Raw genomic sequence first — 27,733 nt, 5'->3', positions numbered from 1 at the left:
ATTGTACAGATTTCGTAATTCTTTTTCATGTATTGATTGTTAAGAATCTTAAAGAATAGTTTATGAATAATTTGTTTTAAACTAAATTTAACTAAGATATTAGGATTTTGGAGTTGTTCAAAAGTGACTTATTAGCAAGTATTAGTGGATTAACTAGTCTTTAGGTCAGTTGGTGGAGCATTTGCTTGGCATATGACAAGTCATGGTCTAAAGTCCAAGGTGAATAAACATGTATCCATTATTAAAGTAAATTACACTTAGTGGAGCATTTGCTTGGCATATGACAAGTCATGGTGTAAAATCCAAGGTGAATAAACATGTATCTATTATTAAAATAAATTACAGTTGGTGGAGCATTTGCTTGGCATATGACAAGTCATAGCATAAAATCCAAGTTGAATAAACATGAATCTATTATCAAAATAAATTACAGTTAGTGGAGAATTTGCTTGGCATATGACAAGTCATGGTGTAAAATCCAAGGTGAATAAACATGTATTATTGAAATACAATATTAATTTACCACTCCATTTCTTGGCCATTTTAAACATATTTGCAGCTCTGGTATATAACTCACAAGCTTCTTCAACTTTCGTTGAGCCTCTGGAAAAAAAGAAACAAAAAACAGTTCCATCATGGATGATTCCATTTTAGAAGTATTTTTTGTTAATAAAATACAAAAATAAATAAATAAAAATAAGAACTTTTTTCTTTTGATAAACTTCTGAAAGCGAAAAACTTGCACCAAGTTAAAGAAAGGTAAAATTCTCAAACAAAAGTAGAGGTACTCAAGCTAAGTGAAGTGGACCTGTTTTTGAAAAAAAAAAAAAAAAAACAACCTCTATGCATTTAAAAAATGACAAAGCAACTCAATTAAGTCTCAGTACTAATACCACCTTAAAAAATAGTTCTGTACTTGGAAACAGCAGAACTTCACCGTTTTATAGATAGCGAGCCCAAGACTGAATATAATACTCTAAGTGTAGCCTAACCATTGGCCTAAACTATACAATGAAATTATAAAACTTCTTTATTCATGTGTAAAATTTATGTAGATACAACCTAAGGCCCTATTAGCCCTGACACCAGCAACAATACTTTGCTTATATCAAAATACCAATATTTTTATAATTTAAGTTATAACTCCCATCCATCATCTCACTTACAATAATTAAAATCTGTTATTTATTCATTAAACTCATCAAATAACCCAAATCCTTTTGTAAACCAACAACATCCTCATGTTTCCAGCAACCAACCTCCAAAATCATTTCAACAAATTTAGCCAATTAATTATCATTACTTCATCTAAATCATTGATCTAACAAGAGAAGAGAGTCCAGCTATTTTTCAATCCAGTAGGCAAATTTATCCCATCACACTACACCTAGATTTTTTAAATAAGCTTTTTATACGACACTTCGTGAAATGTTTTCTAAAATCCAAGATTTAGTGTACCACAATTCTGTTCTCTCTATAAACAGTAACCTCTTGAATGGTCATCAAAACATTAGCAAGGCAAGATTTTCCACAACTGAAGCCATTTTGACTATCCATCTAAATTTTGACTTGGTTAAATAAATTTATAAAATATTTCCTAGCAGAATATCAAAGTTTTCCCACCACTGACATAAGACTGACAGTTTTTTCCCCTTGAAAAAAAGAGCGACTTCAGCTAACTTCTAACACCTGCTCACTATTCACATTTTGTTTCTTGAAATGTTCAGAACTAACGTAATCATCCAGTTAAACGATATTTCTATTCAGCAGCTATTCAGGAACAGCAATGGTGCTTAATGCTTTAGCAGAGAAAATTGAAGAAAATAATAGAATTTATTAGGGTTGTATTTAAAGCTTTGTTTTCTAGACAGGAATATGAAAACAGTTTTAAACATCTGAATGACCATTAGGTACCATTTGAGGAATGTCAGATTACTTTCTCTTCTTACTAATAAAAACTGATGTTTGAATTACAAACAGGTCTTAGTCACAAGAAAAATTCAAACTTTTGACTTGTGTAATACCAATTACTTTTAAAATGCTATACTGAAAAACACACACATACACATTACCAAAATGTTATATAGTGCAACTATTTAGGCTATGGAACAAGTCAACATGTTGAGTGGTTGCATTGCTTCAACAAAATTTCTCAACTGTCTAATATTTGACAGTTTTATTTATTTCTTAACTAAAGTATTATAGCTTCTATATTCTTAGATTCTTATTTATAATTTTTTTATTATTATTATTATATACTCATTTATCAGACAACTATATAAGGTGTGGTTAACTAAGCAACAGTTTTATTCAGAAATACAAACATGACTGAAAACAACTCTCTCTTTCGTAACATTTTATATTATAGTTGTCTTGCTGCTTATTTATCATGTTTATGTGGCATGTTTAAGTAATCAATTTAGCTATCTCACAAATTAAAAGTTTTATACATTTAGTCAGTAACTCCAATTTGATATCCTTATGGAACAAAACATCAAATCTCACTGAGCAAAGGTTACTGAAATCCAAAGATTTCTCAATCTCCACCTTTTTAACTACTTATTTATTACAATCTAACAACAAATCTAAAATAGCATTGTTCTTAATAGGTTCCTTAATGAATTGACAAGAAAACTATTATTAACAGTTCATAAAATTAATGTCTTTTCCTCATGGTTTAATTCAAAGTATGCAATGTACACGTCTGGAATTTAAATACTCCATAATTATGACCATATTAACAGTCAAAATATTAATCACCCTGTAACATTTACCTATTTTGCTAATTTCATCTAGTAATCAATTACAAATTTCAACTAAAAATATTATACCCTCAATATAAACTTACAGAAACCCAAATATAATCAAACTTGTTGTTATGATTCACATTTTCAACTACATCATGTAATACATTTTGTGTATAAACCCACTTTTTCTGGAACTCTGATTACTTATAACCCTGCATTTCAAAGATATTTTTAATATAAAAATTGTCTATATCTAACAAAATTTCAGCATTTTCCATAACATCAGTGTCCTCCATTGTGACTAGTGTCCTACGTTCTAGGAGAGTTACCAGATTTCTCAACAAAAACAAGTCCAATGGACTCTCAACACAAACCACTTCTTAACCAACTAATACTACCTAAAGCAATCCTGTTGTAAAACTATTGTGATACAAAATAATTCCAAATATTACAGCATCTGGTAGAAAACAAAATTCCCAATTCCACAGAAATACATGCATTTAGCATCAATAGGTTTTAGACATTTATTTCTTATAACTCCAGTTCTAGATTGATGATGGCAACAGCCTGTCAAACTGTACATCTGCAATGAAGTTTACTTTACTACCACTTATGCTATATACAGACTTTATTCTAATTCCAGCATTACAATAGCAAAGAAAGCAAAATCAAAAATGAGGTGCCATCCTTGAATTGACCAAGCAAAATAAATAAATCTCCAACATAGGCACACCCATTATGATCAGGGTTCAAAGCTTTGGAAGATCTTTATTTCTGGAGTATATTTAATGCATTATTCTGATTCTCCCAACAGTAATTTCCCTAATTTAATGCATTTTACTGCAATGAATAATAACAATTTAAGCTACCTTTAAACTGTTTTTGCACTTTGTATCAACAGTAAACTTTTCTCTATCGTATTTTTTACTGCACTTAGTTTATTCCGGCTTTTACCACTGTCTATTCCTAGATAAAACTTAAATTTGCTCTTACAAATTACAGCTAAAATAATAGACTTGCAAACAAGCCAGCACCTACCCTATTTAACTACAAACCAATCATTCCGAATACCTTCCTTCTATCAGTGAAATTTACAACTTACCACCACAAGTTCAGTCAAGCTCTTCGCCCTTACATATTATCTCAAAAATAATATACCTCACTATAATACAGACATAACTGTTAACATAACAAAAATAAACAAGCAGTAGGCGGAATCTTACCCAAATAATTGCCCAAGAAAACCTTGGGCTGACCTAAGTTTCTTCTCAGCATCAGCAATAAGCTGCATTGCTTTTTGTTCATTATCCGCCATTATTGCTAACCGGTAACAATTAAATGTTCGTTTATTAGTATTTTCCTGAAAACCCGAGCAACTACGTTGAAATTGCAATCTCAAATACCGAATAGTGTAACAATTTATCGAAATACCCTGCTTTGTTTTAACCTTCGCTTTCCGTCGGTGGTGGTAGTTACTGTTACCAAACGAAAGTCGATTTTATGATAGAGAACGCGCTGCCATCTACTGGTTTTGCTGGTACATTCTCGAAGTTTTTATATAGAAAATAAAAACAATAATTTGTTAAAATCGATTGTCCAAACGCAATATTTAGGGCACCAAGGTTGTTCAGATTTATATTCGAGGGCTTATAACGCTAAAAAAAAAGTCGGAATTCGATATCTGTGATTGGCCTATTGTCTATATTTGCGCTTTATAATAAATAAACAAATCAAACCAGGAAATTCATAAACAGTTACAATGTATTGATCAGGATATCTCTAAAAAATAAATTACAACCTTATAGTTATTAGTTGAAAGTGAAAAATATAATTTGACAGCAGTTAATAGATATATGGACTACAATTCAAAACAGGTAAATAATTATTTAAACAGATTCTAAGTTAAGTCACATTAATCTGTGCAACATTTCTCTTCTTACATAAAAAATAGGCCCGGCATGGCCAGGTGGTTAAGACACTCAACTCGTAATCTAAGAATCAATGGTTCGAATCTCCATCGCACCAAATATGCGTCGCCATTTCAGCCGTGGAGCATTATAATGTGACAGTCAATCTCACTATTCGTTAGTAACAGAGTAGCCCCAGAATTGGCGGTGGGTAGTGATGATTAGCTGTCTTCCCTCTTGTCTTATTCTTCTAAATTTGGTACGGCTAGTGCAGATAGCCCTCGTGTAGCTTTGCGCAAAATAAAAAACACAGACAAACATAAAAAATAATAATTGACGTATTCTAAGAGTTCAAAGCACTACCATATACTGCCGGATGAAGCTATCTATTGTAGCCTCTGCATCCAAGAACTAATGCTAAGCGTTAAAATTGGTTCACTTCGTTAATGCTTTCATAACGTTGATCTTTCGCTGGCTGGTTCTTTTAAATTATTCGATAAAAATAATTCAATGTCAGAATAGATAATTTTATTGTAACTGAAATAATTTAAATCGTAGACAATTTTGTTGACAGGATTTTTTTTTTTCGAATTACAGGCTTATATGCCATTTAATAGGGATGAGGTACTAAATGGGTGGGAGAAGTGGCTTTATAAAATATAAGTAAAATGTGAGTTACATCGTGTTCAAGTGTAAAATATGAAAGACAATAAAGATAAATCTATTTGATTTTTTTTAGTGACAATAGAAGATATGGTTTTGAATTTCACGCAAAGCTACACGAGGGCTATCTGCGCTAGCTGATCCTAACTTAGTAGTGCAAAACTAGAGGGAAAACAGCTAGTCATCACCACCCACCTCCAGACTATAGTAGAAGAAAGTTTTTAGTTGGAATTCTTTAAAGAAAAACAGATGAAACTCATGTTATTAAAGAGAAACTATACAGTGAGATAAATAATTAAACTGTTAATGAGATAATAATTATGGAAAATTTTAATTTCAGACAAATAGCTTGGGAAATATTGGAAGCAAACCATGAGGAAAAAAAGGTTTTTTGAAACTTTTCAGGATTATTTTCTTCAACAACTTTGAATTTCGCGCCAAGCTACATGAAGGCTATCCGCGCTAGCCGTCCCTAATTTAGCAGTGTAAGACTAAAGTGAATTTCCTGGATACAAATTAAGAAGTCATTTAAAGCTAGTTTAATTCCGCATCCATGTTTCTGTAAGAAGTTTGTTCTAAATATGAAATCTTCTTCGGTCTCAGTTAACCAGACATCATGAGATGTTATAGAAGTCTCCTAGAGTAAGAGTAATTTCAAACTTCCCAGCTGTTGTGGCCATGTTTCTCTCAACTGTATGCTTTGAGAGATGTTATTCCATAAAGACTTCGGCCTACAGTTTGTGGTAATATGTCCCTTGAGGTTACACCTTTATTTATTACTTATATTTATTAAAATATTATTTTAATTATTTTGATGTTTTATTTCCCCTATTCTATTTAAATAGCTGTCTGATGAATTATTTCAGTTCTTCTAGACTGTTGGTGGGAAATTGTGTTTCAAAATTGCATGATTTAACTCTTGATTACGAAAAACCCACTTGAAATAAAAATGTGTCTCAGAACGGCTGGTATGTATATTAACACTCTTATTGATAAACATGGAACAATGTTTCGCAAAACGAAATTAGACTAGCTTTAAATAACTTCTTAGTTTGTGCTCAGGAAATTCCTTTTAGTCAACCTGAAGATGTCCTAGGAAGGTCGAAACGTTGTTCTCTGCTTATCAACAAAAGTGTTAATACCCATACCAGCTGTTCTGAGACACACCGCATGATTTAATAATCCCATAACTTTTAGACAATGTCTTTATTAGTTCATTTGCAATCTTGATTAATTCTAGTTCCATTCTCAATTGTACAGTTTCTTTTAAGTGAGTACATGTATTTTGTTTCAACCTAATTCTCATACTCTCGTCTTTCATGGCATCTATAAACTAGTCCTATGCCGAAAAATTCATCATTTCACAAGGAAAATTTGGGCAAGATGACTATGCAAACCTTTTCATATCTTTTTTCAAGCTCAGCTGAGGTCCTTTCTTTCCTTTGTATCCTGTGTAATGGATTTATTGTTATATGTTTATTTTAATACCTATACCTTCTCCAGTATAGTTTTTTGATGTAACGTATATTTTTTTACTGTATATTGTGTAAGTCCCGCCTGTTTTCGTAATTTGTAGAAGATTCTTGAAAGTAAGAATCAACAACATTTGTTTGACGAAAACGCGCTAGAACATTGTTGAAACTTCGAAAAATCACGCGATTCTTATAAAAGGAGTTAAGCGAGAGACAGAAGGAGAATATTATTCGTCAGCTGCAGTCCTCTATAGGTCTCGAAAGCTATAATTGTGATTAACGTTTATTAATAGGAAAACACATACTTCGATCATTAAAAACCGATGAACTTCAGTGAATTACTTAGGATGTTATTATTTCTATGAGGAAATTAAATGTCATCATTGGTAAAAGTTAGATTATGGGGTGTGTGAGGCCAAACAAGAACCAAGCTAGCTAGCGATAAGCGAGGTGCAACAACATCAACTCAGAATTAATTCATTCGTCGTAGACTTGGTTTATTGTATAAATATTCAGTTCTAAACCAGATATAAGAATTGTTATTCTTTGTATGTTTGTTAACTAATTGTACATAAGCCGTTATTTTAATAACTATTCATAATAACCGTTATTTCAAATGTTGTTTTTTGTTTGTGTATCAAAATTTGTTTGTGTGAAAAATGAAAATTGTGTGAATCATTCTTGTTGGCAAATACCATTAATTTGATAAATCGTAATACATAACGTACATAATACAATAAATCGGAGACTCGTCCGAGATAAATTATAATATGTAACAAGCTTGATACATATTTCATGGTAACTTCCCATTACAGTCTGCTGGTTTCTCGACTGGCCTATGTTGAATTGTTCAACTAAACAGTAGTAGTGATATGGTTGGAGAAGACCTAGAATATACTTCGGTAACATATGGTGTGGCAGTAGTGATAAAAGTGTAGACTAATTAAGCCCTTCTGTTCCATATCTTGTAATCAAAGACGCTTTAGGTTGAAGCACTTGTGCCAATACAGAAACAGGTAAATCTGGTTTAATCCTTGCATTCAATAATCTATTTTCCAGATGCTTTATTCTGTCACCACTGCTCGTTTCTACTTTACTCTCGACTTTCTTGAAACTTTTTGTACTTTTTCAATTTTGTCCTTACAGCCTTTCTACACTTCTTCAATCTTATTGTTGTAACCACAGTGTATCTTAAGTAGTTGTTTCAATCTAGTATTCAATCTTATTGTTGTAACCACTGAGTATCTTCAGTAGTTGTTTCAATATAGTATTCAATCTTATTGTTGTAATCTCTGTGTATCTTCAGCAGATGTTCCAATCTAGTCTTCAATCAGACTTATTTTGGAATTCAATTCTTTCTTATATATTGCGTGTTTTACTTTTAACTTTTCTCTTAAATTCTTGTCACATTCTTTATGACCATCTTTGATTTTTTTTATTAATTCCTTCTTGGTTTCCTTCCATTTTTTGACTTGCTGTTTTTTGTTTTGATTTTCTTATTTGAATTTTCTGTCCAGGTATTCCACTTTTCGAACTCTTTTTTCCCTCATCTTATCTTAACAATAATTTATCTTAAGCAATTCATAAATATTACTACTTTATCTCGAGTTGAAATTCTGTGTCAAGTACATTACAAGTTATCTTCAGTTTTCGCTAAAATAAATCCAACTTTTGACAAATTGTGGTAATGGAGTTTTTTTATTTTCGGTTTTTAAAATTTCATAGTGTAAATAAGTCAACGTCCAATCCAGTGACCGTCACAAATTAGTTTATTTCCTCCGTAACACTATATAATTTTGCTTTTTACTGTAGGTCCACGTTCACAAATAACGTTAACTTTCTAACAACGCACAGTCAATCTATTTAAGTTGTACAAAGCAGTGCAATAACTAACACAGATTCACTCTGCTATTTCTAAAATCACTCAAAATAGGTATTCTCTTTGTACGTCAGCTAACTTTATTTTTTACGGAAAGTCATATATATAAACTGTTTTCGAAAGGGCATTAAAACCGAGACGTTAAATTAAACATTTTTAAGAATGCGACCTTTGAGGCCGATTGGAGTTACGGTCAAATTCCATTACTTAATCAAATTAAACATTAGTTAGTACTGGGTAGGTACTGCTGAGTGATTGTTCTATTTCTGTCTGTACGTTGAAACTAGGGACAGCTGTACGCAACTAAATTTTATGTAACTTTACTTGTAAAATTTAGAAAAATCAAATGAAAAATATTTCTAAAATTTTGTTGCATTCCAGTCGCTCAGAGGTAAGTTTAAGGGCTTATAATGGCATAATTCGAAGTTAGATTTTTGCATGAGCTATCATAGGTAAGCCTTTGTGCAGCTTTAGGGTTAATGAAATAAACAATAAAATTATATTAGCATTTAAAAACTAAAATTAATTTAACTTTTCAACATGTAATTTCTCTTTTGGGGAATGTAGCTTTATGCGAAATTCCAAAAATAAACAAACTTTTAGAGAATGAATGTTAGAAGTTTCAATATATATTAACGAAGCAGTTAAATATATCGTAAATATTTATTTTCTTTCATACATTTCGAGCACTTTATCTGTTCTTCTAATAAATCGATTTTATTTAATTTTCAAAAACAAATATGAAAAAGATAAATTAATGAATCATGAAAATTACAAAAAGTAAACTATTTAGAAAAACGAACAAGTGAACCACATACCAACCAGAATGTACCACCAACCAAAACAAGTTAAATAATAGATGATAAACGAAACACAAGCTAAAACACAACAGAACCTGACAACAGTAACAAACAAAATTCCTTATCCGATATTTGCAAAAATATTTCCACTGATTTTATAGAAAAATAACCAAGGCCATTAAATCAAAAGATTACTTTCAGACATTCAGAACAGTCGTAAAAGAAAGAAACAACAACAACAAATCTCACCACTACCTCTAGAATTAATTTCATACCTTACAAGACAATTCATTCAATGGAAATTCATACTTCAACATGTCACCTTCAAGATGCACGTTCTTCCAAGAAATATGGCATTGAAGACATTGTCAAAGAAACAAATACAATTGTTTTTATCGGAAACAGCGCTATATAAAAATAACAGACTTAGAATACCAGGATATTTAAATAAGAGAATTTTGGTTTGTTTTGAATTTTCGCGCAAAGCTACTCGAGGGTTATCTGCGCTATCCATCCCTAATTTAGCAGTGAAAGACTAGACGGAAGGCAGCTAGTTATCACTACCAACCGACAACTCTTGGGCTACTTTTACCAACGAATAGTGGGATTGACCGTCACTTTTAACGCTCCCACGGCTGAAAAAGCGAGCATGTTTGGTGTGAGGAAGAATCGAACTCGCCACTCTCAGATTACGAGTCGAGTACATTGATCACCTGGCTATGTCGTGCCTAATTGTTATAAGACATTAGTGTTAGGCCTATTGTATTTTAAACGCTATGTTCTTCGTCTTGTTTGGCGTAGCCTGATGGTTAGGGTGCTCGATTCTCCGTTTCACCCAACATACTCGCCCCTTCAGCCATGAGGGTGTTATGAAGTGTCTTTCAAAATTTGAACCCGCGACCCTCGGATTACGAGTCGAACGCTTTGACCCACCTGGCCTGAAGTGGCGATTTGGAAATATTCAAAGCATGCTAAATAAATTATTTCATTAAGACATTTTTGTTATTATTTTTCATTGCAAAAAATGAGGGTGCGTAAAGCGAGATAGAACCTGTTGTTAAAATTTTTGAACCCCACCACTGGTTACAGCTCAAAATATATGCAATAATACAAATTGTTTAATATAGCTCAATACGCATGTTAAGCAAAAGATGGCGCTATTCTCGATGCTAATTGTTTTTTTAAAAATTGTATTTTAAAATTGTTGGGATATGGGGAGGAAAAAATCAGAAACTAGAGGTTTCCACCACCTAACTTATACACCCATCCACCCTGTTGAATGTTTTCTCCCACCCCAAATGCTCTCTAGTGTCTGATCTTTTTCTATTCATACATCTCAATAATTTTAGAATTCGAATTTGCATTGTCACTAGTAATAGTCTTCCAATCACACTATATTCATTATATCTACTGTTAACAACGCGTTTCGCTGAATCCAGAGCTCTTCGGCTCGGCATGGCCAGGTGGATAAGACACTTGACTCGTAATCCGAAGGTCACGGGTTCAAATCCCTCACACCAAACATGCTCGTCATTTCAGCCATGTGGGCGTTATAATGTGACGGTCAATTCCACTATTCATTGGTAAAAGAGTAACCCAAGAGTTGGTGGTGGGTGGTTATGACTAGCTGCCTACCCTATACTTTTGCACTGCTAAATTAGGGACGGCTAGCGCCGAAAGCCGTCGTGTAGTTTTGCGCGAAATTGAATAACAAACAAACCAGAGCTCTTTGTCCGGACTGGATACAAGAAACAGGTAAATGGCCGAAACCATATTTATATAAGTTTATGCAACACATGTTTTGTGGCAATTGTAATATAAACATAAGACATTTACATCACAGTATATGTTGTAGAATTCACAATGAAAGTATCATAACTAAAATACATGTGAAATAAATAATTTACAAAAGGTCAATGATCTAGCCCATATTTTGTATAATACTGGACTTGAGATGCTGTTGTTGTTTTGATTTAAGCACAAAGCTACACAATGGGCTATCTGTGCTCTGCCCGGTTTTTAGCGTAATAAGTCCGCAGACATGTCGCTGAGCCACTAGGGGTAACTGAGACGCCAGTAATTGATATTGTTATGAATTTCGTGTACAGCTACTCGAGGGCTATCGGCGCTAACCGTCCCTACTTTAGAAGCAATATACCAGGCTGAATTGTGGGGAATAATACGACATATTTAAAATAATACTCCACGATCGTACATTAATAAACAGCAGCATGAAAACAAGATGTAATACCGTGTAAAGCAAAGGTTTATATATAGACTAATAGTGTATTATACGACTGAGTTTTATGCGAAAATATTAGTTAATAAACTCACTACATACGTAATATTACTTATTGTTTGTAACACTTTCTTGTACGTGTATCACTTGCGTTTCTACTACGAAAAACGTGTGTGTGTGTATACAGTTATATTTCCTGTAGAGTTTAATTTCGTACGCATAATGACTTCTTTAGCTTATTTTTTTAACTTACAGTCCCAAAAATCTTACAATAGGTTGTTGTTGTTTTGAATTAAGCAGAAAGCTACACAATGGGCTATCTGTGCTCTGCCCACCACAGGTATCAAAACCTGGTTTTTAGCGTTGTAAGTCCGCAGACATACTACTGAGCCACTGGGGGGGCCTAACAATAGGTATACGGACCGTTTGAGAATACAAATGGACCACCTTCATGACGCCATATATATATATATAACCCTAATGCATAAATACAGGAACTCACTAAAAACCAAATAATGCAAACGGTCATACCACCAACGATAGCGGTCCGGAAATTATCCATATTTTCACGAAGTAACTCTAGAACAACGAGAAGGAAGTAATAAAAAAATTACCAAGTCACTTGTAAAACCACTTATTGTTGTGAGTAGGGTGACAGAGCAAAATCAAACAACATATTTTCCAGTTCAGGAACAGAGCAGACCCTTCATACTGTGAAGGTTGATGTTGACCCAATACCATTAGAACTTAAGTTTCACAGCAAGTACTATGATGGCATATCTCACTCTGAGTTGCATCATGTGGCAAATCCTGTGACCTTCACATATTTTGCTACACTGTTACCCTCTTTGAGAAAATGTAATATTTTCAAATTCAAATTTACATAATTCTTTGATAGTGGGCACACCTAGGTTTGGATAATTTCCTTGAATGCCATGATAAAATATGCCATATTTTTTATAGTTTGTATGTTATTTGGGAAGCAATATAACCACAACTGATGGTCACTCTTATTCAATACTTCACAGTTATTGACCAATGACCAGATGGATCTCATATGCATTCAGCCCATGTCACAAAACAATGCCATAAAGGTTAGAGAACTACCACTCTCCAAACCTAAGCCAAGCTATGCCATGAAGGTTAAGGAACTACCACTCTCCAAGCCTAAGCCAAGCTATGCCACAAAGGTTAGGAAACTACCACTCTCCAAACCTAAGCCAAGCTATGCCATGAAGGTTAAGGAACAACCACTCTCCAAACCTAAGCTAAGCTATGCCATGAAGGTTAAGAAACTATCACTCTCCAAACCTAAGCTAAGCTATGCCATGAAGGTTAAGGAACTATCACTCTCCAAACCTAAGCCAAGCTATGCCACAAAGGTTAGGAAACTACCACTCTCCAAACCTAAGAAACTACCACTCTCCAAACCTAAGCCAAGCTATGCCATGAAGGTTAAGGAACTACCACTCTCCAAACCTAAGCCAAGCTATGCCATGAAGGTTAAGGAACTACCACTCTCCAAACCTAAGCCAATCTATCACTCTTGACAGTTTCATTGCAGAAATGTCTCAAACAATCAACTTCTAGGGGCAACCTTTTCCACTAAAATGGTATGGACTTCCACTGGCCCAGATTCCAAATGCCATACTTGGCACACATCCATGATTCTGCCCTAAACATTGTAAAAATTAGGCCAATTCAATATTCATGGTAATATACTCTTCAAAACAAGAAACACGAAAGGCAAAATATGAGGCAAATTGTTAACAAGTTTATTCCAGGTAGTTCTATATGACATGTGTGAAACTTTGCACATTCACTGCTGAACATCTAAAGTCTGCAAAGGCGAAGTCCACGCTCACTAGGTGAAGTTTGACATCACTCATCGTCAATAATGAGTATGCCCCCCGTGAGCATCAATAACTGCTTGGCATCTCCTGCCCATGGAAGCGATGAGATGACGAATCACATCCTGTGGAATGGCTGTCCACTCAGCCTGCAAAGCTGCTGCAAGCTGAGGTAGAGTCTACGGTTGAGGTTGTCGCTGTCATAGACGTCGGTCCAACTCGTCCCAAAGATGTTCGATGGGGTTTAAATCTGGTGATCTGGAGGGCCAGGGAAGAATGTTGATGTTGTGGTGTCTCAAGAAGACAGTGGTGAGTCGGGCTGTGTGAGGATGGGCGTTGTCATGTTGAAAAACGTCGTTGACGTTCACCATGATAGGTTGCACATGGGGCATAAGAATCTCGTCGACTGTTGCGTACGGTGTGATCGAAAATCCTACGCAGGCCTGGTATGGTTGAGGCAGTAGACGTCGCAGTGGTGGTCCTATCCCGAAGGTGATGTAACCGGATGTTGCAATCTTGTGCGGGCGTGGTCACACGAGGTCTGCCAGATCGTGGACAATCACGAGTTGATCCATGTTGTTGGTGATGATTCCATAGCCTTGTGATGGTACTTGGGTGGACATTCACAGCTCTGGCAACATCTGATCGAGATTCGCCTGCTTCCAAGTGACCAATGGCGTTGTTGCGTTGTGCTTCAGTCAGTCTTGGCATAACTGTATTGCGTGTCGGTGGCTTAACACTGAGCTACGGAAACCGAGAACCCGTCACTTTTATATGGATTTTGCACATGTTGCACTTGCATAACATGCAGATCTCTCAAACAAATTTATTGGACACGCATGCGTTTTGGCGAAAAATCCGATGTTTTCAAGGTGCACAACTTTTATTGTCATTTTGGTCTGACAATCAGTGCCTTAACACGTGTAACATCACATACTCTGAGCTTGTAAGGTTATTACATATATTTCTCTTTAAAATAACAAAAATATCCCTTTTGCATTTCTTGTTTTGAAGAGTATATTTAACCCTTTGGTTATTTAATAAATTACCATCCTTTTTGGAGTGAATGCTTGATTACTTGTTTATTAGTAAACTAAAAAAACCTGAAAACATGAATAACTACAATGTGAAAGAACAAACCAACAGTACTTATCCAATGGGTGATTTGACAGTGCTCAATGAGAAATGAATCAATGACATTAACTTCTAATAAAAGCAAGTTACCTAAATAAATCAGAACAAAAAATGTATGAAGTAATAAGCAGAGGCCATTGAGTAAACTCTTTAAATGATTCTAGTAATAATGATTAGAAAGCAATTTCATCACTTGGGTATCCTTACATAAACTCAAGGGATACAACATACTGTATACTATTATTGTCCATATTTGTATGACTCAGTACAGAACTATGGAAATGAACAAGATAAAGGATATAAATCCTTTTATTTCTTATCACATACATCACATATAGATGACACTGCTAAAACTTTCCAGTATAAAACAAGAAACAAAGAACAGACCTAAATAATAATTGAATAAAGAAATATTAAATCATATTATATGCTTTTAATTAACTACATAGGGGTAAAAATAAACAACATAAAGTTAATATAAATTACTGTACAAAATATGTTTTTAAAAACAACTTGTATGTATTCCCACCCCTTGTGGTCAAAAAGGAAATTAATATAATAATTTATAAAATATAAACAGTAAGTCAGAAGCTTACAAAATGAACAAGAATATTTGTATAAATGTGTATATCAGTATATACATACCATTAATATTGAAATGCATTTCAAAACATTAATGGATGAAAAACATTAAAATATTGTAAACCTTAAGTTATTTCTGTGGTATTTTCTTCTTGTGAAGAAAAAGGAAGCTTATGTAATTGTTTTTTTTTTTTAATCAGACACAATCAGTTTATTTTATATACACCACAAAACAATATAAACAGATACCAAACCCTACCAATGTACATTTCATGCTCATAAAAGAAACAAGATGTATATTTTAGATAATACGATAAAACCTTCAACTCTTAAATTTGCACCTGAAAAGAAATATTACTGCCCTTCTGAACTTTGTTTTGTAATGACTATTTTTTACTACCTTATGCAATTCAAATATACACAGTACAATCTACATGAATATATTAAGATTATATCCAAACACTTACAGATATTTCTGCTACAAAACCACTTGCATCACAATCGAGCAAGATCTAAAAGTTTGTAAATCGTAATTCAAGAGCATTTGAAAAACAGTTGTACATTTTTTTGTTTTACTAGCTAATAGAAGGACAAACACATCAGAACTACAAATCGACTGTACAATGAAGTAAGCTCAACCACCAGTGAGACAGTAAATGTGTTTTTCCAAGTCATTCAGGATAATAATAAAAAAATTTATGATCAAATTTAGCATAATATACATGGGAAATAGTATATAGTTTATCACAGCGACAAAAAAAATCCATCTTTGTCAAATAATTGTAAAAAAAAAAAAAACATTTGTTAGTCCTCATAATACAAATGCCATTTTAAAAGATTTATATGGATTAAATACCTTACTAGTATATTTACCATGTGATTAAGTTATCACACTAATGTTATAAGCTGTATCCACAAGTTCCAAGCAATGTACCAAATGTTAACACAAAATAACACCAATAATTTTCAGTAAGACACATTTCAGAATCATAACTAGAACAATTTTTATCAAACATACATGTATAAATGTTCAACGAAACCACAAATTTATTCTAATGGTTCATACGATGTACAAGACTGAAGCAATATATATATGTGTGTATACACACATCCTTTGATATGTTCCTATGCTAAAATATTTGAGAACATTATTGTGTAATATGAGGTGGTAATATTTTTTTTGAAGATCTTCATGGAAGTTAAACATTTGTAACATTTTTGTGCAGCCTGTAAACTGAAAAATGGAAGAACAGCCCATGTACAGAATCACAGCTAACAAAATAGTGATATTAACTGGAATTGCTTTGTGATAGATGGGTTTGATTAACATGTGAAGATATTTCAATTGATGGTTTTGTCTCTTATAAAGTAAAACAAAATGCAAATATTTCATGAACAAAACAACCAAGTCTATGTACAAAAACAAAGAAATTATTATGATTACCATTTTAGACATAACATCAGAAAGATGTCAAGTTTCTAGACTAGTACACTCTACTGATGCAAGTCAAACAAAATGATGTACCTTAGGCAAAAGTAGTGTTCATCACACCAAAACTAAGAAAACTGAAGGGGTTGTTACTCCAAAACCAATAAAACTGGAAAGGGTCGTTACTACAAAACCAATAAAAATAGAAACTCCAAAACTAATAAAACTGGAAATGGAAAGGATCCCCCAAAACTAATAAAATTTCTGAAGGACAACACATCCAAAAGAACTTTCAAAATTAAACATTACAAAATTTTAGCAGGTTTAATATAAGATAATGAAGTGGGTGTCGGTCAGTAATAACAAACAGAAATATTTTTTTTAAAACATTCTACATCCCTGCTTAATATCACGTTCAAGTAAGTACTAATGAAAACTAAGATGCAACACACGAATTACACACCTATGTGAAATTTATATTTATTTGTGTATGAGAAAGCTATTTAAAACCACACATTAATTGTTTCTGTATACAAGATCATGAAAACAGTTACCCCCAACACAAAAAAACATTTATAATACTGTTACTTAACGATCAAATAAAATGTGTGTTTAAAAATATATAAGTTAATTACAGACACATTATAATGTACAATATTTATAAACCATTACTAAAAGCAATTAAAAAATTCGGTCCATATTTAATACATAATCTCATAAATAAGTTGAAAACTACATGCAATATGTTACTCGAATATTTCTATGTTTTATAATCAACATTATTATTTGTTATATTGATTTAAAACAAGACACAAAACTGTCACAATCTCTTACATCAATATGTCTGAGAAATGAAATATTTACAGAATTACTTTTAAAAACATGGAAGGTCACTGTTTAAAACTCAAAAGCCATTAAAACTAAACCACATCACTGAACAGCAAGTTCAGTTTAGTGGCAATATGTCAACACAGTGGTCTTTCCTGGACAAAAATATGAATGGCCTTCTGAGAAAAAAAAACACCCAAAGGTCATAGAAACCTTACAAGAGTGTCTTCTAAACAGTTTCAATAGATTTGTTATCACATTTAGAGCAGATTCTAAGTGTGTAAGTCTAGCAAAGCTGTTAATATCAATGTTTTCTGATGCTTACCTATATATGTTCAATTATTAAATACAATAGGATGCATGAAACAGCAGGACATATAACAAGGTAAATAACATAATGCTTCAAATGAACAACATTTTCTTAAGCCTTGCACCTGTTATTTTAATTGAATACGTCTCTAATACCATCAAAACAGTGTTCAAGCAAGTGGCTTAGGTCAAAATACAGATATATCTAAAAGTGCACCATGTTATAAGCCTTAAGTCACCGTTTTTGTTTCTTACAGTTGTGGATCCACTTAGTTCTCAAAGCACATTTTATCACACATTTATAAATCTATAAACTGTAGCTTACCATTAAGCTGTCTACAGAAAAGACATCCATTTTTATATCACTTCATCCAAGTGGTAATTATATGAAAATCCTTACAAGATATGTATAATACAAAGTTCTTACAATTACTGAAGTGGTCATGTTTCTAGACAAACAAAATAATGACAAAACACAAACAAATGCCATATACACTGCACTTTTCACAAGCTTATCACTCCGAATTGTGCAATTCAGGGAGATGTTGCACATCACATGGATGTTGAAATGCTACAAGCAGTGAAGTGATTTTGATGATAAAATTAATGAAATAAATAGTTTTATTTTCCACAAATGAAATAAAATGAAACATTCATAAAGTTTCTCACGCTGCTTTGCATAAAATTTCAAATAGTTAAATATTACTCAGAAATAGAAACATGCATTTTAATATATATTTACAAGAACTTATGCTAATGTAAGTTGTTAATGCAACAAATAGTGCCTTGACCTCAATATATTTGTACATTTTTAATTTAAGGCTGACAGTTCATAGATGCAAGCTGAAGATATCACACGCAGAAGGGGTAGTTTAACAACCCTGAACAAAACATGTGCCAAATGACCGTTTTAGTCTAATTCATTGTAACAAATATTTATGTGTAACATTATAAATAGTGTGTACAAATAATACTGATGAGGGCCTAGCAACAAATACATTTACAAGTTGAAAGGTGGAATTACTTTAGTTGTTTGTAAACATTTTATCTGTCAGCTTAAGATGGGTGTTACTCTCAAAATAAATTTTCTCAAAAATTAAATAACATATTTTTAACAAAAAAGAAAATATTTTGTACATCCTAACAAAGAGGTACTAAACATTATACACTGATTTCTAGAAAATTAACATACATACCTAATATACATGATAATGATAAACCATATGAGAGATGGTTCAGTTTAAATTTCTTGAGCAAAATCAAAATTTAAATTTTAAAGTGAGCTTATTACAACTTATATCTAAAGCACCCGAGTCCTTTAATTTCAGCACAAATTTCAGGCATTCCTTTTTAATACGTTATGTGCCAAAAAAAGCTGAGTAAAAAAAATTAACTTTATTTTTAACTACAGATGACAGCTCTAAGTAATGTTGCAACAAAAAATGTCCTCACAAAAATAATGACAATATAACAGACTATGTGATGGTACCTACTTCGGTTTCGTACTATGAAAAGTCTAATGTCTGGATGCCTTTTTGTCATTTTGTGGATGAACCACATTAGAAACAAACTAAAGCTGTCGAGTCACACGTGACTTGCAACACTATCAACAAACGAACGAAACTTCTGTATTCCCTTTTTAGATTTTTTCTTTAAAGTGTTAGAAGAAAATTCTGGATTGATTTTAGGCCGGAGAATAAAGTTCAAGTCGTACTGCGTATTCACAGCGTAGAATACATTCGCTGAATAAGGGAAAACAATCTCTCCATCTGGAAGAAGTTGGGCAAGACTGTAGTCTTCCGGCGAGCCCGATATCCCATGCTTTATCATGGCATTCTGTATGACTTCCTTCGTGTGGTCCTGGTTACTTAACATTATACTCTTGTATACATTAATGCCTTCTTCCTCGGTTTTACCCGGTTGGCTCAGGCTTACACGAATTATATAAAACTCCGTGGACTTCGGACTCAATAAACCAACTGTCGATAACTCTGTTAGTGATCCTGGAGAGTTTGACTGGGTCAGAGAAGTTAAGGATAAGCTGGAACATGACAAGCACACTTTGCTGTCTGCTAAACACAAGCTGACCATGCTGACATCGCTGGCACTCTGGTCACAGAAGACACTGTTTGACGATGAAGTCGATGTCGATGAAGTCGAATGGGTCTTCTTGTGGCATGGTGAATTGCGAGTTCTCGTATTTTTCACAAAGAATTTTTTTTCAGATCCACCGTGAGCATAACGGGGTTCAATGATACATGATAACTCATACGAGCTGTTTTCATTAATCACGGGAACTGAATCAAACCAGGCAAAGAAACGAACATCGGGCACAATATTATAGTTATTGGCAGCACTTTGCAATAATCGGATATGTGCTAAAACTTCAAACTCTTTACGATGTTTGTCGAAGTTGATCAAGCCCTCGTTGGTGGCGTCAGGAATAGCACTGTCAATCATGGTGAGATCTGTAAGAAAAGTTCCAAGGTATGGGATAGTTCCCTGCATGGGTCCACAACTTCCAGACAACATCTGTTTCTGCAAAGCTTTCTGGAGTTGATGATCTTCTTGTCCAACAGCAGAAACAAACTTGGCAGACCCCTCTCTCTGTAAAAGGTTTCGACAGGTGTTATAATTGTTTTCTTCTGAGAATATTCTTGCTAACTCTGTAAACAATTCAAATTTTTCTCTTGGTATAGCTAACCAAACTTTCTTTAACCGATGAACAGCATTACTTTGAAGGGCTGATATAATTGCTTTGAGGGAAGAAAAATTTTTAAGAAAACGCAACTCCTGTGCAACTTCAATCCATTTTGATACAATTTTTGCTCGTTCCCCTAACTTCATATCTGGGTCACGTAAGACTGTTGTTAATACACGCAAGAGGACTGCATTGAACTGATCCACAGTTGCCATGACAGAGGAAGGTATAACTTCACACCCCGAATCCCTATCACGACGTGACCACGCTGACCCAAGACACTGGTAGGAAATCAACTTCTTGAAAAGTGTTGCATCCATCCAGGTCAGCTGAGAAGCAAAATGATCTTCAGGAATCTCCAAAAAGTTATATGGCAAAACAGATTCACAGCTGATATGTTGCTTGCTAAGTAAGCTACACCAATGATTAACAATTTCATCATCTTTCTGTTCCTTCTGATCTTTATATTTTTGTAGTTTTTCTAACGAATGGCAATGTAAAGCACCTTCAGGATTAACAGACATTCCAAACTCAAGGAGCTGCTGTAGGGTGTAAAACTCTGGAGGTTCATTGAAATCTTCTGGATATGTATCTAACCAAACATGTAAAACGTGAATGATTGTTCTGCAATGCAAATGACGAATATCCTCCTTCATGTTCACCTCATTTTTTGTGAGCTGCCAGTACCTTTCAAGAAGTAAAGTAAGTACCTGTCGAGTATTAGCAAATGTCCGATATGTTGCTAGGAAAATATTTACGTAAGTTGACTCAAGCTCACCAGATTCTGTAGCTAAACTTTCAACTAGTTTCTTCAATGTCCCTGCTTTAATCAAACGAACCTGGACTGTTTCCCATTCGAGATGAGCTATTATTTCATCAGTTTCCAGATTAGTGTCGTCTGTTAAACCTGGATGATATCGAACTTTTTTCAGATAAATACTATATACTGCTTGATCTGTCTTTTCCTCTCCCCACAGTCGCCAGGAAGGTTGCTGTCCCTCCGTTAGGCTTAGTGGGTTCATTCCTACAAACACTCAGCCACGTATTTAAAAGCTGTTTTTAAAAGCCTTGGGCTACAAACACCTTGATTTCGTCCTACGATAACACAACCAAGACTCAGATTTACACATGAGAACAACCGAATAGTAACAGACTTTCATAAAAAAAGAAAAGAAAGTAAGCTTAGTCACTAATAACTCAAATTATTTCGTGTGATAGATCTCATACACAAACCACATTCTTATATACATAATTCACCACGGAAACCACATACACCACCCACCTCCATGCATCTACGTATTTCCGTATTGCCGATTATGCCTCCTTTGGACGAGATAATATGTCCAATTCTCTTGTTTTTATTTATTCTCTTCTTTTCTCAGACTCTTTTTTTTTTCCAGAAACAGTTACATACCTCAGAAAAACTTTTTACTCTATAATTTTAAACATTTCTTATCAATGAAAATAACCTACATTCACAACACATTTTCTATATGTAGCTCAAATGATGTATGAAAAGTTATTTTGCAGTCAATCAATAGATGACGCTATAAACATAAGTAGGTGTATAACAACTATTACCTAGGAAAGTAAAAAAGGCACATGATATTTCCAACATTACTTTTGTAGTGATCATTTATTACATTAGATACCGAAAACAGCTAACATGATCTTACGATGTCATAAATGGAAATTAATTCATAGCATATTATATTTAGTGGCTATGGTCGTGTCTCTTTCAGCTGTTCTAAGTTTTTCGAATGTTGAAAAAGACTTTATGGGAAACTGCCCTTTGTATGCAAACTTAGTTATCTTTAAAGTAAAAAATTCGAGTAACAGCTTTTATTTTGAAGAACAAGATTTCCTGTCTGACAAAACAGTATTCACCGAGTGGGGTTCATCTTCAACTTGCACGTTTTGTAATTTTACCATCGTAACATCTTTTGTGTTTGCTTTTATCCTGGTTTGGTTTTTCTGTATCTGTCCTGAAAAAGAAAATACAGGAAATTTCAGGTACGAATGTTTAAACTTCCGAAAAATCTAAATTTAACACTTATTATGAAATTAGTTATTTATTGTTTATTATTCCTAGAAAATTTAGTCTATGAATACAGTTAAAACTACCACAGCATAGCACCATTGCAAGAGTGGTAACGTAAAGTTGTAATTTAGTGATTTTAAACTTTATTACATATCCAAGATTGTAATGCTGTCTACTTCAGCACCTACATCAATTTTTGAATGTGACTTATTTCTCGTAATTATTTTATACAGTGTACCTATTAATGAAAGTTTATTTATCATATTTTTATAATTTCCTTAAATTACATGCAACTTTGTTTTGTGTATAATTAATTGTGACGGAGCTTCTAAAACTCGTTCCTTTTTGTCGTTTGTTATTAGGCCTACAGATACACAATACACACTTGGGTTGTTATGTTATGCTTATCATGAAGTGTGAATCCCGATTTTTTAGCGTTTTACGCCCGCAGATTTACCACAGAATTACAAGGATCAGTTTTAAAAAAATAGTTAATGAAAATTTATATATTCTGCAGTGTAATACAAGACGTCAGATCTGATGTAATATATTGTGCACGCGATATGTCAATGCTTCATATCAGCATCTTGATTTATTATATCGACATGTCTATATAATAAATCTATATATGCTAATAAACTAATTTCTTTCGGGTTTAATAGATATACATCAAGATTTACTTTATAACTTCGTAGACCTAATATTTAAAATACCTCGCAGTGTATGATATAATTGGTTAACCATGTGCAGTTTAATTGGCTATTCGTACGTCTATTTCATAGTATTTAATTAATAAAAGAAATACACCATTTAAACTATATAGTCCCCTGGTGTGATAAAGGTACGTGTACAAATTTAGAATGCTAAAAATCTGAGGCTCGATTCCCCGCAGTTGACACAGCAGATACCCCGGTATGGCTTTTCTCTAAAATCACCCAAAACCAAACTAATGAACTATATGTTACTGAATCATTTCTCGGGTTGAATGGACATTACTTACTATAAAGAATACAGGAGCAAAACAAATAGAACAAAGCTGTCTCAGTGACTTCCTGGATCACACGTTGCCATCATTACAACGTCTAGGCTAAATAAACAAAAAACATACTAAAGCAGATAGAAAACGTAATATGCTTGCACATATCTATATTACAGTTGAAATAAACTAAATTTTACCCTTTCATAATTAACTTGGAATATATCTGGGATAAGATATATTGAGATGAGATATCAAATTTTCATGCAGGTGTTCCTTATATAGAGTTAAAGTGTTATTATTAACCAGATATTGAGAGGATATAACCATGGACTAATATTTTTCTTACGGTAAAGCTTGCTTGTGATATCGCTTAGCAACTATAAGTTTATACCAGTTTGGCCCTGTGTCTGTGCTCACAACTTGAAGTAGGATAAGGCCATTTTAGGTGAAACAGATACTTGTATAATTGTTATGACCTGATGCTTTTTTCCGTCATTACTGGTGTAGGTAATTTATACAGTGAAATAGAATGTTTAAAACTGAGGAGGTCAGCAGTGGTTGCATGTGACACTCACTTGCTGACAGTGAAGTGCCCATACAAACTGATGGCTAACAAGTGGCATAACCTCCCTTACATTATACAGATCTTAATATTTTTAAACATAATGGTAAAACTCCAGAGGCACCAAACGACCATTCCTACTACATTATGGGACACCACAATCTGACTTGAAAATGCTGTATAATATTTTTTCTTGTCGTTAATAAAGTGTTACCTTAGTTACCAAGCTGGTTTACTTAAATCGTTTGTTATGACAGAATTGGCTAATGCGTAGAGAAGGATTTTCATATGCATCAACACAGATTAAGAGAAACAAGAAGCAACATTTGCTGTTTGCGTTCAATTTAGTTGTTATATAACATTTATTAAACACGTATTTTTATGAAATTCTCAATTGCAAAACAACACCTGTAATATTATGTTTATATTTTTCTAATTTAAAATTATTGCTTTGAGTCTTTTTTTTGTGGATTCTTTGAAATTATAAAATAAAAATAATACAACATTAACTCACTTTCATAAAAAAAAGCTAACTTATTCCTTTTTTATTGTTATTGGAGCTCAAACACTTGCAACGTTTAAGTCTGAGTATTCAATTACCCTAACTGTACCACACAACACAAAAAATTAATTTCTTTGTACAAAGTAGTGTACTACTAGCAAGCACAGATTCACTCGTTATAATCACTGTTGAAACAACACATCTTCAATTTAATCAGTGCTTTACAGAATGCCATTAAATGATCTACGTTAGATTATACTAGAACTTTACGTGATATCTTTTAAACAAGAGTTTATATCACATTATTAGAATGTTCCAAATGTTCTAGGCTTATCGTAACTTCTCAAGCTTATTGTCATAATGAATCATCTATCGCTCCCTCTAGAAGCAAACAATGTCAGAAATATATAGAACAAAACAATCTCCCTTTCCTGGATTGTAAAGTCCGTAGAACTTAAACAAAAAGTAAAATAATTGCTACGCTAAATTATCCATTTACGAAGTCGTTTGGGTGAGTTTTCTTTTGGGAGCCATATAATATAGAAGGGATGGTGTTTATCCTTTTTTATCACCGGACGTCCTGTTTATCTGCAACTTTGATGCATTATTATTTCATCGCTAACTATAGGGCTATCTTTAGAGAAAAAAAAACCTACAATGTTTCAGTATAATTTTCATATCTTCGTTTGTCATAATAGCTACAGCCTGATGGCATGCTAACCAGCCCATTGTTTAACAAAGAGCATCTGTTAGGATTGGTGGATAAATTTTTTTTCAAGTTCAGTTAATGTTTCTCCTTCCCCTGTACCTTTTTCTGGAACTTTGTTCTAATTAATTCTTTCTGGTTTGACTCTCCATTTCTATTAGACAAAGTGGTTACCAATACTTGGTCACTATTACAACTCTCAATTGAATGGATATGGAAGTTTGTCAAAGCTTGTCTTTCTAGAAGGACAGCAAGACGGTTCGCATTTGTTCACTGTTGCACTTGTTCATTCTAGAAATGATTTCATACTTTACTTGCTATGACTCCCATTGCATTTTCCCTGCTGGTTTTTAGATTGGCTAATATTGAATTGGTCAGCTAAACTTTAGAACTAAAGTTTGTAATGTCTTAGTTGAAGCAGTCTATGAAAGTGTTTCAGTTGCAGATGGTACGGTAATAGTGGTATCACTCAATTATAGAGCACCTTATAACTTTGGTGTCACAAGTGGAATTATTTTGGTGAAAATAAAATCGCTTTTATTAAGCGAAATCGAAACTTTGTTGAAGATAATGAAATAGTAGTAAAAAAAGGACAAACAGAAAGAGACAGCAAAGCCACCTTTAGTGGCCTATGGCAAATCTGAAGGCTTATGATCCTAAAAACCGAGTTTCGATACTCGTGGCCTGCACTGCATAGATAGCTAATTGTGTAGTTTAGTGCTTAACAAAAAAGGTAGAAAGAAATAAAAAAGACAGTTATTTTAAAGAGTATGGAGAAGAAAGATTAAAACTTTGATTAACATTTCAAGTTATTAACATAAACATGAAGTGAGATTCCAGACTTGTTTATGATGAAATAGTGGAAAGAACAAGTAAAACAGAGGTAGACCGTTAAAAGAAGGTCAAAAAGAAAGAGACAGAAAACCGGAAATACCAGATGGAAAAATATTTTGTTTATTTATAATTAAGCTACATAATTGGCTATCTAGGCTCTTTCAACCACGGTTATCGAAACCAGTTTTTTTAGCGTTGTAAGTCTGCATACATGCCACAGGAGAGCAGGAAAAATAAAAGAATGCTGAGAAGAAATTTATAGAAGTTTTAAAAAAAGATCATGAATTCGGAGATAGGAATTTTAGAGAAGAGTTAAAAGAAAAAACATGGTGTCCAAAGAAGAAATAAAAACAAGAATAAATCTGACTGAAAACAAAATCGGCAAAACTATTGTTTGCACAGAGGAATCACAACAAAAAGATTGAAGAGGGTGTTAGGACAATACTGAAGAAGGACAAAAATAAATCAGTAAGACAGAAATGAACACCGAACACGTAATAATAAACATTGAGAAAATGAATTAATAAATGCAAATATCATATAACCCACACCTCTTTTTCACATCCACTCCAGAATTTTAACCTGAAGCACTACTTGCTATATGATATTGAATAGTGGTACCTAGTTGATATAGTCCTGTTTCAGTGCCATTTACAACTACAAGACTTTTCTGGACTACTCCATTAATGTCAATGTTAAGTCAGCCTCCAGAACCTAACTCGCCAGTCCAACACCATTTGAGAAACCAATGGACTATCGTGGATAGGTACCGTGGGAAGTGTCAAACTTAGTTCAGAGTAACTTTGAAAATGAATTGGAAGAATAGTAAACAAAAGCTACTCATCTTATTGGTCATTAAAAAGACCGCCACCACCACTAAATGGTCTTAAAAATAATGTTACATATATGATTAAAGGTAAGGTTGATATTTACTTAAATATTATTTACTGAGTTGATATATTCCATCTACATTTCATCACTCTCATGACCTTCCTAATGGGGAGTAGACTCTAGAGAAATATATTTGGTGTATTCTTTTTGTTGATGGGCGTGGCTTTGATGAAGTTAAGCAATATTCTAGCTGAGAGCCGTAATAACTATGAGGACTGGATAGTTGTCTTATCAACAGATTTGGAGTGACAGGCTAGAAGAAAGTATCCAAAACAAAATTTCACAGCATAGTAGGAAGAAAAATAGTCTTTAGCTGAACATGTGGAATATTTGAAGAGGCTTGTCCAATTATTATACGTAGAAGCTTGACGTGAAATAATGGATTCGGTGGCTCGTGACGAAATTATAGATGTCATAACAGATGAGGATATGAGAATTAGGCTGATGTTAAATCTTCATATGAAGACAGCTTACCGCCTCAATTACAAGAGTTGCATAACTAGAACTGTAGAGGTATTACAATTGACCAATGTCATAGAGAACATGAAGAAAGGAGAACAGGACTGAGTGTTATGGACATCACCTGTTGTACTTATGAAGAAGAAGGACGGACCCACGATATTCCACAAGTACTTCTGGAAAATGAATGAAGATACATTACCAAGAATTGACTTTTAA

The 27,733-nt window shown here is 33.4% G+C and overlaps 3 protein-coding genes across 3 annotated transcripts in view; 1 reads left to right on the top strand and 2 right to left on the bottom strand.

The window, feature by feature from the left end:
• The window catches only part of alphaSnap (Alpha-soluble NSF attachment protein), a 31,670-nt gene extending 27,401 nt beyond the window's left edge, over positions 1-4,269 (bottom strand). Inside the window, exons 1-2 of the mRNA XM_076458026.1 lie at positions 3,971-4,269; positions 524-603 (exon numbers count right to left, since the gene is read on the bottom strand). Coding sequence (XP_076314141.1) covers positions 524-603; positions 3,971-4,062 — 172 coding nt within the window. The 5' untranslated portion in view covers positions 4,063-4,269. The remainder of the gene's footprint in view (positions 1-523; positions 604-3,970) is intronic.
• Positions 4,270-14,982: 10,713 nt separating this feature from the next.
• Rgl (Ral guanine nucleotide dissociation stimulator-like) lies at positions 14,983-22,053 on the bottom strand. The gene has a single exon (XM_076458013.1). It carries the CDS (start codon positions 21,560-21,562, stop codon positions 19,424-19,426), a length of 2,139 nt encoding a protein of 712 aa, XP_076314128.1. The 5' UTR covers positions 21,563-22,053; the 3' UTR covers positions 14,983-19,423.
• A 71-nt stretch (positions 22,054-22,124) lies between these two features.
• The window catches only part of LOC143226694 (uncharacterized), a 48,246-nt gene continuing 42,637 nt past the window's right edge, over positions 22,125-27,733 (top strand). The window contains exon 1 of the mRNA XM_076458015.1: positions 22,125-22,553. Within this exon, the coding sequence (XP_076314130.1) occupies positions 22,207-22,553 (347 nt within the window). The 5' untranslated portion in view covers positions 22,125-22,206. The remainder of the gene's footprint in view (positions 22,554-27,733) is intronic.

The sequence above is a fragment of the Tachypleus tridentatus genome, chromosome 9 (assembly GCF_004210375.1).
Source record: "Tachypleus tridentatus isolate NWPU-2018 chromosome 9, ASM421037v1, whole genome shotgun sequence".
NCBI classification, from domain to species: Eukaryota; Metazoa; Arthropoda; class Merostomata; order Xiphosura; family Limulidae; genus Tachypleus; species Tachypleus tridentatus.
Note: the sequence above shows the minus strand (reverse complement) of the source record. Positions and strands in the feature narration are given on the sequence as shown.